The sequence below is a fragment of the Amphiura filiformis genome, chromosome 20, assembly GCF_039555335.1.
Source record: "Amphiura filiformis chromosome 20, Afil_fr2py, whole genome shotgun sequence".
Classification (NCBI taxonomy): domain Eukaryota; kingdom Metazoa; phylum Echinodermata; class Ophiuroidea; order Amphilepidida; family Amphiuridae; genus Amphiura; species Amphiura filiformis.
Window position 1 is genome coordinate 11826311 of NC_092647.1, and position 16538 is coordinate 11842848.

At 38.2% G+C, this 16538-nt stretch overlaps 2 protein-coding genes across 2 annotated transcripts; both read right to left on the reverse strand.

The window, feature by feature from the left end:
- Positions 1–12252: 12252 nt before the first annotated feature.
- LOC140143061 (uncharacterized) lies at positions 12253–13224 on the reverse strand. The gene has a single exon (XM_072165112.1). The coding sequence runs from the start codon at positions 13222–13224 to the stop codon at positions 12253–12255; it is 972 nt and encodes a 323-aa protein (XP_072021213.1).
- Positions 13225–13362: 138 nt separating this feature from the next.
- On the reverse strand, positions 13363–13773 carry LOC140143062 (uncharacterized). Its single transcript, XM_072165113.1, has one exon. The coding sequence runs from the start codon at positions 13771–13773 to the stop codon at positions 13363–13365; it is 411 nt and encodes a 136-aa protein (XP_072021214.1).
- Positions 13774–16538: the final 2765 nt, after the last annotated feature.

The window sequence follows — 16538 nt, forward strand, 5'->3', positions numbered from 1 at the left end:
TTTCCCAAGAAAATGAGTAACGAATGTTAATGTTAATTAATAATAAATTAATTTTATACCACCCGCCGGCTTGGCACCTAAAATATTTCATATGTCAGGTATAGCCCGAATTTGTTAATGGATGATAAAGTCAAGTAAAATTATCTTCAAGAGAAATTATATGGATATGCAATTAAATAGTAAAACATATCAATTTGTAAGTGCTCTTTTTTTAAAGTCATGGTTCATTGAATTTACAACCGTATGACAAAACAGGAGAAAATAGTAACTTTTAGTTATTTAAAGAGAATTGACCATTGCTCATTCTAGTGACTCTAGTATATGGACAATATAAGTGTGCTTTTTCATTTAATGATATCAAATTTGAAAAATATTGTAAGGAACACTTGAGGTTTGGACTTTTAAAACCTACATTTTGGTCAAAAAATGTGCTTGGATAGGTCGTTTTCGCCTTGCTATAACATTGAATTGCGTTATCTGTTGACCTAGTGACTGAAAGTGTTTTTAGGGGAAAGTGTTAGCTTTCGTTTGACATAAAAATATTTGATTGGATGAAGGAAACACTTGAGGTTTCGACAAAAACCAATCAAAGATGCCCCTTTTCAACTAGAAGCTCTACAGCTCTTACATTGCTATGCTTTCAATCGTGTAGTGTAATCAAAGACTGTGGTGGAGACATTCACTGCTTCTTGTTCTCTGCTTGGAGGAAAATGTGTGCTCAGGTGTAACGAGGTGGAAACTGTGCGCTTGATGGTTTATAAAATAACACAATAAAAGAGTTTGCGATTTGCCTCTTTCACCCGCTTCATCTCTAACGAATTACATAGTACATTTTCTTTTTCAACAGATAAGGTACTAGTCAAACAAATACATCAATTAAGAATTAGAGAGCTTATACTAATTTAACACTCTTTCCTACTTCTTTGTAAGGCATTGCATGTCTATAGTATCTTTCTTGGTGTCTGATTTGGCCTCCTCACGTGTTTCCTATCTTGATTAACACTCTCTGCAACTGACGCGACAATTTGACTTGTTAAAGATTGATCATTTAAATTTAATAGCACATTATGTCAACAGTGTTCAACCGCTGGGACTACCTCAGTAGTGAGTACCTAAAATGTCATATTGAGATAACTTTGTAGTCAATTTCTATTCAAATACACAACATGTTGAACTTTAATCAGACTATGATCGCACATATGAGATATGGTGAAGTACCCAGACAATTCATGTCCCAGTTAAAACAAAAATGATGCCCTAAATTACATATCCTTCGAGAGTAATGTTTAAATGAATTTAATGTACAGAAAATTACATAGAGCAGAAAGTGTGTATTGTGTGTAGTCTGTATGATCTTTAGTCAAGCGAGTTGTCCCATCAGGTTTTAGCCGGCATTAATTACATCTTGAGCATTTGTCTTTACAAACCTACGCGACGATGTGTTTTTGCGAATACGTAGCTTGGCAAACAACGCAAAAGGTACCGGTATCATATTACTCTTACAGAAAGAGTATCACAGAAGGGGGAAATTCGTCGTCGTCGTCGTCATCATCATCATCATCATCATCATCATCATCATCATCATCATCATCATCATCATCATCATCATCATCATCAACGTCATCGTCGTCGTCGTCCTCACCGTCGTCGTCGTCGTCGTCGTCACCTTCGTCGTCGTCGTTGTCGTCGCCATCTTCATCGTCATCGTCATCGACATCGTCGTCATCATCGTCATCATCATCATCGTCGTCATCGGTCGTCATCGGCATCATCATCGTCGTCATCGGTCGTCATCAGCATCAGCATCGTCATCATCATGATCACAATGATAGAGAGAGTGCGTTAGAGAGAGGTGGAGAAAGTGACACGTCGATTCAATATACTGTACGTCTTTTGTTTTTGAATAGATTACCCGAAGTAGAAAATGCTCGAGCATTTGTCGAGTGAGACATGAATAAGTTCAATTTGTCGATGTCACTGACTTCATAGCGCTAAAATAATAGCATCAGACCCGCCTCAAGTAAGTGTAACGTAATGCCAGCACTTTATATTATTATTTTAAGTCTTTCATTACTTTATAAGTATGGTCTTAAAAACCTATATTGCTATCAGGGACGTTGGGGAACTTCCCTGGTACTATATTACTAGGATGACCTTCACACTTCGTATTAAAACTATAAATCTACCCAATGGGGTTGGAATGTAATCGCATATCCTTTCTCGGGAAAAATTAACATTCCTAATTGTCACTATCAATCCCATATGAGGGCGCCACACATAGGCTGTATGCCTCGATGAAACCAAAACAAGGGTATCTAAATCCCAAGAAAAAGGTATCCAAATTAAAATTTCCCCTCCCGGAGCGCACGGGAATTCATGACCCATTTGCCCCATTTTTGGTTGACGAAATACAGAGTGTATATATCTTGAGGGGATCGTTAGATGTTAATGAAACTCTTCCGAACTAGTAATCATATTATCTTTACATTGATTAGGCAATGTTAATTCCCATCAGAAAAACACCTGCCGTAGTAACAACATAGTGCGTCAGTATGTAAAGTGTTTTTACCTGCACAATGTGTCCCAAAAAGCGGACAATATGTAGCGATGCAAGAAATGTTTTGACTTGACTATGTTATGTGTCTTAGCTTTGCAAAGACATCATGTGAAGCCCCATGTGAAGATATGGTTTCTGTAAAAATTATCGACTTAATGAAGAAAATGTTTTTATATGATTTCCGAAGTGACGCAGTGATTAGTTCTTTGTTTTACTATAGTCTGTATAGCCCGCAGTCATGCAATTATTTCTAATATAGGGAATTGTGTCAAAGTAATCTTGGGAGTGTTGTTATAATTCATATCATGAAAAAAATTGACCGATTTATTATAGGTTAGATACATGCATTAATCACCATAACAGCTTTGTAAAACACGATATCAATTGACACATTTTTAGTGTATGTTATTGTTCCTTGTTGTTTTTGCGGAAGCATATAATAAATAACTTACATACGCCTATTAAAGCATACTATAAATTTGCTTTTTAAAATTTGCTCTACTTCTCAATTCTTAGCAAAGAAAGCAAGTCAATGATTTATTTCCCTTTTTATGATCGTATTTCCCGAATTTATAAGACAACAGGAACGATATTTTGATTTGGAGATCCTTGCCTGTATTTCCATTATTTACACCCTTTTCTGTTTGCCACTAACATGATATGAATTTGATATCATTCTTACAGGAGTATTTCGTGACCCTACAATCCAGGAAAAAATGGTTGGCACACTTTGTCTGTCTTTTGGTATATCTCTTCCCCCGCTCCCCCCAATTCAATGTTGGACCAAGCCATGTTGTCAACAGGTCCATGAGACCCTTCAACATTGAAAGATGGGGAGTGGGGAAGGGTGAGATATAGGGGGGGTCTGTACTTCACATATTGCATGCATGTTTCACTCGCCTCTCCAATTTTGATAGGGCACGCATTTCCATTGTTTAGTGCAAGTGTGCCAACTATTTGTTTCCTGGATTGTAGCATCCACTTCTTATGATATGTTTCAGTAGATATCCACGAAAAAAGCTTATTCCAAAAATTTCAGTTGATTCCGATTTTGCGTTTACGTAAATTTCACGATATTGTTGCTAAACGAATTAATTTGCAAGAAATATTTTGTACATAAACATTATGTAGACAGAGGTTACCAGTGGTATAAAAATCTCAACATTTTTTGAGAAAAGTAGGGGGTGATGCTGTGGAACACGAAATGCCCTTTTAAGATCAGGTATCATATAAATCTTCCGTGCTTTTTTTCTGGCGCAGGTTATCCGAATAAATTCAAAGCTACCGGGCAGCAAGTATTAACGTATACGTGTGTTGTTGTTATTTTGAAAAATCACATCGTGAGTTTGTGAAAGAGAACTGCTCACGTAATTCTTGCCGGCAAAACCTGGTTGGACATTTCGATTGAGTAAACGTCATACAGAATACTCACCAAACTCCTGCCCTGTATTAAATGTGTGACATTCCTCTCGGTGGATCGAAGTGCAAATGGAATTTAGGGCATCATTCTTGTCAAAAGCATGTAAACTGGGGCTTGAATTGTCTGGTACTGTACCATATCTCAACTGTCCGATTATAGTCTGATTTAAGTTCAATATTTAATTTATTTCAATAGGAATTTACTTCAAATTTATGACATTGCGGTTTTAATCATTTATTGGGTCATTTGAGCGGTCGTAAATGTGCTAAATTTAGGATATCAACGTTTAGTTGTTGCATCAATTGTGTTGAGTGAAAATCAAAATAGGAACTTTGAGGAGGCCAGATATATGTGTTACTAAGTTGGTATGCTGATAAAAGGGATCAATCAATGACACAAATGTGTCATTGTTGTTCACGACGTTAAAGCCATATTATAACATTTGCTGAGGACGACGCCCTCACGGAATTTTTAAAATTCTTTTTTTACACGATTAGATTGTACTTTATTAAACCAATATACCCTGCAAAAATCAAGACTACAGGTGCTGTAGTTTTGTCAAAATCCGAGATTTTGAATAAAACGCCGGAACCGGCGTTTTATTATTACGATGGAATTATTAGTCGAACGCATACACGATGTTCATAACACACAGTACGTGCACGGCGTGCGGGACGGTGATATACACAACAAAGGGTCGTACAATAACATGACCGAAGGAGGGGTACGTATTGGCGACATGTGCGCTGGTAGTAAATTCCAATTTTCTTTGCTTTGCCGTAGTTGTTCATCTCAAAAAAAGGAGATATATCTGACAGTAAAAGCTAACATGTTATGGCAAAGAAATGCTAATCTATTTTGTTTGAAAATGTTATAATATGTGACCCGGCAGCACAAACGAGCCGTAAATTCCCTAAATTGTATTCTGTGTTACGGTATAAAATGTGTAGGAAGATCGTATTCATCGATAACTTAAGCTGGCCCGACATCCGTCTTATTTTGATAGTCAAAAACTAATCAATAATCCTATTGTTGAAGTGGATAATAAGCTTCTACCTTCTATGGCCGGCTATAGAACTTTTAATAGCTCTGGTCTTTGTTTGCTTTTGCTAAATCCTGTTCAAGTGGTGGGTTACCAGGCATTGTATTTTGTACAGGTATGCATAACCAACAATTAACAATGAGAGAACTTTCTTCAACCTCGTTGACTTGGGGATGATTTCAAATGACCGCCAATTATGACTGTTTGATATATATTGCCAGCAATGTGGAAAAAGAGACACATGTAAAAACGTAAATAGCTATAATTTTGTTGAAGGAGCAAAGTTTAACAAACCATAACCCCGCTTCTGGATATCGTTTGAAGTCAAATGATATACCATTTTTAAGTTTATGATATTTATTTTTTAAACACGAAATAAAACAAAATTGACCGGGGGAGGAATTTACGGCTCATTCGCCGTGGACGGTCACATATGACTTTAAGTGCCATATACTCGACTCCAATATTCGACGTGTGTCTATGTGCCGTAAATTAAGGGTATACGATGTATTGTTGGCCGAAGGGGCAACAAAAAATGTACCGGTAGTTCACAGCATCTTGCGAATGGTAGTGAGCTTTAACAAAAATTGCATTGCTCAATTCATATCCATATGATAGCGAGCGTGTAGATGAATTCAAACATCACAGATATACTTTTGTAGGTCCTGTGGTTCTTGAGTTATGTTGTAAAGAGGGCTGAAACAATCACACTTTTGTGAAACGTAGATGACTCATTAACAACAATAAATTAAGCAGGTTTTCAAAGTATTTGATTTGTAGAATGAACTTTTGCAAAGAGTGTTGTTTTTCAATAATATATTGATTCAGATAATTAAGGTATCAAATTCGCCTCTCTGGTATAGTATTTCAATATCCCCTACTTATTTTTCTGACTTGAGTGCCCTTTCAATAATAATGTGGTTGCCGTATTACCAAATCTTAAGCGGGAAATTTAATTGACTTCATTCGAAGCAAACCGGTAACCAAGAGGTTTGACCAATTACTGCAGTATGTATTATGGAATGAAATGGCCCTCTACAGAGCCAACCTTACACGCAATGTATACCAACGATGCGATATAAAAATGCCAATATGTTAGCAAAGTATATTTGGGCTATTTCAGTTAAAATCCATACACCCCGTATGGAAGACATGACCTTTATCTCCCATATGGGGAATGGGTTTAGATTTCAAATGGAGCCACCCCCACGTAACCGTATTTGAAATGCACACTCCCTGTGTGGGAGATTAAAAACTATGTCTTCCATAGGGGGCGTTTCGATAACAACTGATATAGCCCAGTAATTCGTAAATGAACACTTACGCATAGGCAGCACACAGTTGCACGCATGCGCGCAATTTCCTCTAATCAAACGTGATGTTATAAAAAGCAAATCTGACAGCAATGTAGCCTTTCCTGCACCAGGGTTGCCTCAATAGCAAAAATATCACTTACACAAATACACCACATCCACGCACGCCGCAAGCATATTATATTCTCTTAATGTGATAAAGGATGTAAAACATGATGTAAAACATCTCTTGGATTTCTTCAAAAGTGAAAAAAAAATGCAATCGCTTAAATGTGAATGTGAAATTATAACGATGGAACATATCACCGATGTCTGTTCAATCTACAAGTCCCCACGTGGTATTCCTGGACTTCAAGAGCTTGAGATGAAGACATCATGAGCTGGCTGTGCAGGGACCGTGGTTATGTGTCGTTAAGTCATTTGTTATTTCCTTTTATCAGCATACCAACTTCCACTTAGTATCACATACAGATTTGGCATCCTCGTATTTTCTATCTTGCTTAACACTCTCCGGAATTGACAGCCGATTTGACTTCTTAAAGATTGATCATTTATATTTAGCGCATTATTTCAACCGGTCAGATTACCTCAGTAATGAGTACCGGCATGTCATATTGAGAATACTTTGTAGTCAATTTCTATTCAAATACACAACATATTAAACTTTAATCAGAATATGATCGCACAGTTGAGATGTAGTGAAGTACCCAGACAATTTATGTCCCAGTTAAAACACGAATGATACCCTAAATTCCATATCCTCCACTCAAGATAGCCTGGGGGGGGGGATAAATGGCAAGGTCAGAATTTTGAGACACCCACTTGGGAAATGATTAAGACCCTCAATACAAGCATTTTGAGACCATCAGTAATGTTGTGGCTTTAAAAAAAACCTTGCCCCCTTGAAAATCAAATTTTTCCCCCCAAAACACCCAAAAACTGTAGTACAAGAGTCAATAGGATAACACGTTAATGAAATCGACTAAGGTAATTATGTATACTACTTGACCTTACATGAACAGATTTGTATTTTAAACAGATTTGAGGGTCTTCAGACCTCACTACTACCCTAAGACCTCACAATTTCAGAATATGTGTCCATTTTATGGGGGTCATTGGGTCAACACCACTCTCATGTGCCCATAGGTCGGCAAATACAGAAAGTGTATAGTTTGTAATTACAGGGGGACTTCAAATATACTGATAAGTAGGTGTACTTCAAATATATTGATTAGTAAGGCACCTTGTTAAATGATGTTCACTTCTTGACATAAACAATTGCTCTAACAGACCAGCTTGTCGAGAGTCTGCAGAAAGTTTTCATAATATAATAGTGTCCTGGCACTTCACCTCCCCAAACTCCTGCGCAAATTCTAATTTCCGCTTTCCACTCGGCAGTGTTACCATTATTCTGAAAATGGGGTCTACCTTTGGAAGGAGAGTGGTACTTTCTCTGGCAAACTGCATCTCAAGCTTCATCCATACTTGGGTCTGGTAGAAAGGTCTCAACGTCCACACTGTCCGTGAAGGGACCACCGCACGACTTGAACCTGTCCAGCATGTCCAGCCTATTCCTTTCCTTTGGTCCATTTCTTGTCTCTGTTCTGCACCTACTTCAAATTTGTCCTTCATGTGTTTACTCCAGTTGAGTTCAAGCTCCCGCTTAGCTTCTGCTGATGCCTTGAAGCCGCGGAAGGAAGGAACTTGCCCTGGTCTCAGTTCCTGGCTCTTCTGAAGTATGACTGACCTGCTGACTGTATTCAATGTGCGTAGCTTTCTCTGCCTGTAATCTGTCCCACATTGTCTCTCCATGCCAATATTGTGAACCGGTGTTGCAGCAATGTCACTTTATTGGTCACTGACAGGATATTCCATTGGGAATGCTTCCACGTCAATCCCGTAGTCCTTATTCTGCCTTGCTAGGACAGTCTGTATGTAGGTGGGGTATCATTAAGTGAGTCAGCTTCTTCACTTCTTTAATGTGTTCCTCAGCAAGCTCAGAGACAGCGTAGCGGACTTCCTCATTATAGGTCTTCTTCACACCGGAGAATAGATCATCAGATACCCCAGGGTATTCAAGCTTGATGAATCTTGTAAAGTCTTCACTGAATGGCTGACCCAAACCTGTATGCAGTCCTTTGTAGAAACCTTGGAGATGAGTATGGGTAGCATTTTTCTCTATTGTTCTAGCATAGAATGGCTCCAACAAGTGCACACCCAGGCAGGCAAACAAGGAAGCTCCATAACTTCTCTGACAAGGCAGGTTAAGCGGATGTTGACGTGAGGATTCCGACTAAGGAACTCTGTCATGGGGACTGCTGCTGCCATGTAGCAGCATCCAAATCTGCTATCCTTAAACAGTACACTGGATACATGCCTTTGTCCCAGGAAGAGAAGGAATTCCTTGTAGCGGTTCCAAGGTTTGTGAGAGTATTCAGGAGCTACCAGCTTGAAGCACATGTCCAATGCTTGCCCTGCTAGACTGGCATTCTTACTGTCTAACTCTAGATCTACCATGAAGCCCTTCAACACCTGTTCCATCTTCATATCTGCCTCTACCAACCTCATGACCTTATTCATTGCACTGCTGAATCCCAGTGTAGTGTGAGTGCCACAAAAGAGCTCATCTACTGGTGTTTCCAGGGAGTGTATCTATAGTACAGTGGAATTAACCCCTTATCTTTAGTGGGATGCTACATATGGGGGGTATTTATTACATAATATACATTATAATGATGTTTCCAACCTGGTTCAGGACACGAACAAATCACTCACATCAAATATTTTAGAACACATATGTTGCTAGCAATTTGCAACCAGATTAAATAGCAGTACATTGTGTAATATAGATTCGTGCAATGGGGATTTTGTGTGTAATTCAGGGTAAATTGCACATTTGTTTTTTGGCAGGGGGCAAGGGTTTTTTTCATGCAATATGCCCAAATTTGGTATGTAGGTTTCTCAAATTACCCAATGCACCACCCCTGAAGTGGGTTTAATTAAATTCCAAAAAATGTATTTTTACCCTATTATCCCCCTACCATACTCAAGAGCTTGGTGTCGTATATAGTGGATATGTCAGGCCAATTCGTGAGTACGCTGATGTGGTGTGGCATTCTGGTATCTCAGCTAAACAGAGCAATGAAATAGAATTAAATGAACATACAAAAAATTACATAGAGCAGGCAGTGTTTTATGGTAGTCTGTATGATCTTGCGTCGCGCGAATTATCCAATCAGGTTTTAGTCAGCACTAATTACATAAGAAACGTAACTGTTTTTCTACGATGTGTTTTTGCGAATAGCCTGGCAAACAACACAAAAAGTACACGTATCATACTACATTAACAGGTGGTGGGATTATACTACTACTACTACTACTAATAATAATAATAATAATAATAATAATACTAATAATAATAACAATAATAATAACAATAATAATAATAATAATAATAATAATAATAATAATAATAATAATAATAATAATAATAATAATAATAATAATAATGATAATAATAATAATAATAATCACTCTATTCCTACAACGGATGCTAAAATCCTGGATACAGACCCTTCATGGGTGGGCAGAGGAGTCCGGGAAGCGGCTCACATCAGACAGAGCAGGAGTAGCTTGAACAGGGACGGCGGCCTGTACTACCTACCAGCAGTTTACACCTCGCTATTGAGACGTGCTGAGTCTCAATAGCACACCCAACAGCGCCCCCACGTGTTTATTGGGGCTGAAGAAAGTCTAGCGAATTGCAGACAGAAAGCTACCAAAAGGTGAGCTAATTTAGCTGTTTGAGAATAAAGATCTGTTCAATAATAATAATAATCGTCGTCGTTGTCATCATCTTCATCCTCAACATCATTATCATCAAGAAAGAAAGAAAGAATGAAAGAGAGAAAGCTAGAAAGAAAGAAAAAAGAAAGAAAGAAAGAAAGAAAGAAAGAAAGAAAGAAAGAAAGAAAGAAAGAAAGAAAGAAAGAAAGAAAGAAAGAAAAGAAAGAAAGAAAGAAAGAAAGAAAGAAAGAAAGAAAGAAAGAAAGAAAGAAAGAAAGTAAGTTAGATACAAGGGAGAAAGAGAAACGTCGATTTTTAATAGATTTCCTAAAGTAGAAAATGCTTTAGTTTTAAAGTGAGAAATTAATAAGATTTCACGATGTCAATGACTTTATAGCGCTACAAATAATAGCATCAGACCCGCCTCGAGTTATATTTGTAAATGTAACTTAATGCCAGTATTTTATTATTATTTTAAGTCTTTCAATACTTTTAAGTATGATATTATAATCTATAATGCTATCAGGGACGTTGGGGAACTTCCCTGGTACTATATTGCGTTCTAGGATGACCTTCACACTTCGTATTAAAACTATAAAACTACCCAGTGGGGTTGGAATTGGTCTCCACGGCAGTCAGTTTGGTTCCGCTCCCTCCACACAAACAGTCTGCCAATGATAATGGTTTTCTGACGACGTCATCGATCCAGCTTGACGTCAAACAAGGCTTTCAATTGGTCGATCGGCTAGACGGCTACTTCATATTCATGAGCAATTTTAACCCGGAAGTAAGCACTTGCGAGATTGCATCGCTCGCCAGCTGATTGAGGCCGGGGATTGAGGTCAATCAAGTTCCCGTATGTACAGCTGGAAGTGTACATATGTGTAGCCAATCAGAAACAGCGTTATAGGTGGCCATTGGCAGACTGTTTGTGTGGAGGGAGCGTAACCAAACTGGCTGCGGAGGAGACTAGGTTGGAATTTAATCGCATATTTTTCTCGGCGCGGGAACACTTATAGCATACATTACTTGGAATACTGGAAAGGGTGTCACACACAACTCGTCACTGTCAATCCCATAAAGGAAGGGTGTCACACATTTGCTGTATACCTTGACGAATCCTAAACAAGGGTATCAAAATAGAGAGTATTATAATTAAAATGTCAAATTCCCGAAGCGCCAGAGGCTTGCTACGTACAATTCATGACCGATTTGCCCATTATCTTGAGGGGATCGTTAGATGTTAATGATACTCTTCCGAACTAGTAATCATATTATCTTTACATTGATTAGGCAATGTTAATTCCCATCAGGAAACACACCTGCCGTAGAAACAACATAGTGCGTCAGGTATGTGAAGTGGTTTTACCTGCACAAGGTGTCCCAAAAAGCGGACAATATGTAGCGATGCAAGAAATGTTTGACTCATGATATGTTTCTTAGCTTTGCAGAGGCATCACATGTGAAGATATTGTTTCTGTGTAAAATACCGACATAGCGAAGAAAATGTTTTTATATGATTTCTGAAGTGACGAAGTGATTAGTTCTTTGTTTTACTATAGTCTGTATAGCCCACAGTCATGCCATAATTTCTAATATAGGGAATTGTGTCAAAGTAATCTTGGGAGTGTTGTTATAACTTAGGCCTATGAAAAAATGATTAATTTATCATAACAACTTTGTAAAACACGATATCAATTGACACATTGTTGTTGCTTGTTGTTGCAGAATTTTAATAGCGTACTGGCGTCGATGTTGTAGCTCCTCCATTTGGGTACTAAAGAGTAATGTTTCGAATGCTTGCATACGCGTAAGCATGCATTGTTTGTTTTTTTAATTTTCGTTACCTTTAGCAAGGAAAAAGCCAAATAAATGAGGGCTTTATATATTAGAACATTTCCGTACCGTTTCCGAAGCCTTTTTAAAGTGTTTTATATTTTAAAAGGTACTTCAATGAATATGTGCCAAGAATATCTTGCCCTACTACTACTACTACTACTACTACTACTACTACTACTACTACTACTACTACTACTACTACTACAAAGTTCTTAGGGCGCAATTCGCAAAGAAAGCATCGTTGCGCTTACAGTAAAAACAAATACATAAGAAAACCAGTTCAGAATAAAACAGTTCAGAATAAATAAGTTTTGAGTCTCTGTTTGAAAAGAGTGACCGATGGCGAAAGTCTGATTTCTGTTGGTAATGAGTTCCAGCGCTTAACACCAGCTACAGGGAAACGACGATCACCGGCGACACTGATGGATCTATCAGCCAGGAGACGCGTGGTGTCATTACTTGATCTGAGAGTCCTTTGAGGAATATAAGGAGTCAGTTTGTTGGAGATGTACTTCGGAGCAAGGTTGTTGAGAGACTTGAAAATATACAGAAGAATTTTGAAACTGATGCGTTTATCAATGCTGAGCCAGTGGAGAGATGAGACTAATGGGTGAGCTTCGACTCGACGCCCAACAGCAAAGATGACACGCGCGGCGGAGTTCTGAAGTCTTTGGAGACGGCTTATGTCTTTTGCAGAGAGCTGAAGGAAGAGTGCGTTACAATAGTCGAGCCTGGAGAGTATCAATGCTCTTACTGCATGATGGCAGGTCTCTTGATTAATGTAACACCGGATACGCCACAAGTTCTTTATCTGGAAGAGCGTATTTCTGCGGAGAATGTTAACATGAGCAGTAAGAGACATGTTGGAATCAAAGTAACAACCCAGGTTGCGAATGACAGAAGACAGATTGATAGTGGAGTCGCCGATGGTGAGTTGAATGTTCTGTATGTCCAGGAGCTTGAGATTATGATTTGATGCTGCAATGAAAAACTCAGTCTTGGAGTCGTTGAGTTTCAGATAATTGGCGGTGAGGCAAGATTTTATGTCAGCAATGCAGCATGATATCTTGTTTAATGCCTTGATGATGTCATCAGGATTACGCGGGTTAAAAGCAACATACAATTGCGAGTCATCAGCATACTGATGGTAATCGATGCCGTGTTTCCTCGCAATTTCACCGATGGGCTTGGAATATGTGGTGAACAAAAGAGGTCCGAGGACTGATCCTTGTGGCAGTCCGAAATCAGTGGTAACTGGGTCTGACATGGTGCCGTTTATGTTCACACGTGCATGACCATCCTTTAAGATATGAGGCAAACCACTCAAGGGCTGTCCCAGTTACAGCATATTTCTGCTCGAGACGGTTCAACAGTATGGCGTGATCCACCGTATCAAACGCCGCACTCATATCAAGGAGTACGACGAAAACAGCTTTTTGGAATCAATATCACACATTATGTCATCCTGAACTTTCATAAGAGCTGATTCAGTAGAATGGTGAGCACGGTAAGCAGATTGCAAAGGATCGCACATGTCATTCTTATTCAGATGTTCAACAAATTGCTCAGAAGCGCACTTTTCGATGACTTTGGCGACAAAGCTCAGGTTACTTACTGGTCTATAATTCTTCAACTCATCTTTATTTGCGGAAAGTTTCTTGAGCAACGGGGTGACAATCGTGTGGTGAGCAGCATTCGGGAATACACCAGAGCTGAGAGATTTGTTCACAATGTTGGTGATTGCTGGTATGTGACTGTCAATATGATTTTTCAAAACCATATTTTCCTTCAACCAGCCAACAATTCCTTTCCCCATTTTTTGGCAAGGGGAGGGAAAGATAGTGTTTAAAAGAATACCCGACTTTAAAATTTGTAGATTGCAGCCATCAATGGTTAGTACGCAAACATTGTGGAATGTAAAACCTGCCATTATCTTCGCGCTAATTTTAAATCAATATAAATACATTTTTTGATGTTTTCAACACTTTAACAAATACTACTTCCCAAATTACATTGGTAATTTAAAAACGACACTTATTGAAGTTTCCAACACTTACACTCTTATATAACCTACAACTTTCACATTAAAGGAAGCCTCCGGCAATCACAACAGTATGCCTTATATGCAAGAAAAATAATTATCAATTACGAATCACGTGGTTTTATTTAAAACAAACTCATAGTGACCATAAAAACGAATAAAAACATCCGTCTCTCAACACGCGATATTCAAAATTCCCGGGCGCCGAAATTGTCAAGTGCAATGACGTCCAAGTAATACAATGAAAGCTGACGACAATTGAGCACAAATAACCATTACGTCATTGCACTTAGACAATTTCGGCGCAGTAATTTTGAATATCGCGTGTTGAGAGCAGACTGTATTTATGTTCATTGTGAGTTTGTTTCAAATAAAACCACGTGATTCGTGCTTGATAATTGTTTTTCTAACTTATTATAAGGCATAATGTTGTGATTGCCGGAGTTATCCTTAGTATAACAAACCCTGAGTTTCCAAAGTACCGTAAAACATAATGACTAAATTAATGTCAAAATGTAGTGTTATGATGTTTATGATAATGATCCTCGAACTTCTTCCCGCACCACGACCACGGATTATTAAAATTGATAAAGAATTATCACTTCATATATTGATTCATTCATGCATTTATTTTCCCTATTATATTGAAAACTCATAAATTTGGTTGATTTATAGCAATTCATCAGCTAGGCAATGTCGAGATTTACATCATGCGTGACTTCTGTGAATGTATATAATTTCACACATCACGCAAGATATATACTATAGGGATTTAATGTCTTACCAAGAAGTAGAAATGTGTCACAGAATGTTGAATCAGTAAAAGTGTTCTATGTCCCACTTTTATTTACTTGTTTGACTTTAAGTTGTATCGTATAAAAAAAGTAAGATCTACTTTGTCATTGATGAAAACTGGGAAGTTGTAAAGCAAAGAAATGAATTTTTCTTCAAAATCGTGTTTGTATAATTATGCAATTATTGTTTCACGTTATTTTGGTCATACTCTAATCTCTGATAGCAGACGCTGACTCCGTTCACAGTCTGTGCTGTCCTAATATCTGACAAGGCCAGGCTCACTGCTGTTAGCTCACACGCTTTTGTGTGATTTTGTGATTAACTGACATTCCTCATGAAATAATCATGTGAACTCGCTTCCGGCGCGTCTGCGTGGTTTATTTCGCTCGCGAAGTAAACCACGCAGACGACGCGGACGCATCGTTGTTAATCGGTGATGAACAACGGTGAAACATTATTAAATCCCTAACGTATTATTTATCTAGTATGTTATGGGCAATTATATGGTAGTGACATTCATGTCAAACGGGATTGAAACGAGGACAGGTTGAGAGTGGGAGTCATTCTAACCTATAACTCGACCAACAAAACAAAAACTACCAATAGTATGATATCTAACAGTCCCGATGAACTTATTCAAGGAATATATACAAATAATGATATTGAAAAGAACTTTGCAACCTCATACATATCGTTATGAATTCGGCAGACGGCCGATTCCGGATTCGGCTTTTGGTAAATTCACGTTACTCATGCATTATATTTTAATTAGTGAACAAGGGATCGATGCTGCACACAATAGAGGGCAGCATATCAATATTTTAACGGAGATCAGATGATAACAGCGTAACAAGTGCCCAAAGAGGGCGACATATTGGGTTACCGAGCGGTGCATCCCAGTGCGATCGACAATTATAACCGTTAAAAAATCGATATGCTACCCTCTATAGGTAAAGCATTGATTCCTTGTTCTCTAATTCAAAAATAATGCACGTATAACATGAATTTATCAAAAGCCGAATCTGACTTCGCCTATCTGCCGAATTCATAACGACATACACTCATGAAGTGATGTAAAAATGCAAGTCTGACAGTAAAGTAATCTTTCCTGCTTTCGGAATTTCTCAGAACAAATAATCTGAAAATGAACACCTCCACCACATAAGTGTGACAACAATAATGGCCTCTCCTGCTCCATGATTTCCCTTGAAAGAAAATTTGAACATGAAAACCAACAACACAGATAGCCGCACACGAATGCACACTATAATCGCTATTCGCCGTAGAAGTGATGATGTAACAGGATTAACTACCATAGCAATGAAGAAGGAAGTCGGAAATGTTGATTTTGAGATATAACCAAACGAAAGAAGTATTTCCTATTGTTTTGGAAAGTGTAGCTTTGCAAAAATGCTATTTACAATCCTATAAGAAACTTAAAATTGAATACGTCCGACCTCAGACTGATTTTGCTTGATCACACCACACATATTGAAAGGACAGGTTGACTAATACTGGTTGGACTTGTTGATATAAATCTCTCTTATGCGCGGAAATGCATCCATCACAATTTACCGTAAACGCAAACTTCCTTCCTGGTAAATTGACATTTTAGCCCGAATTCCTGTTTTATATTGAGACAATGACTTCAATGCAAACAAATCGTTCATGGATGACCACGATTTATTCATAACCTCATTAATATACGCGAAACCTGTGATCCAATCAAAAGAAATTGATTGCCT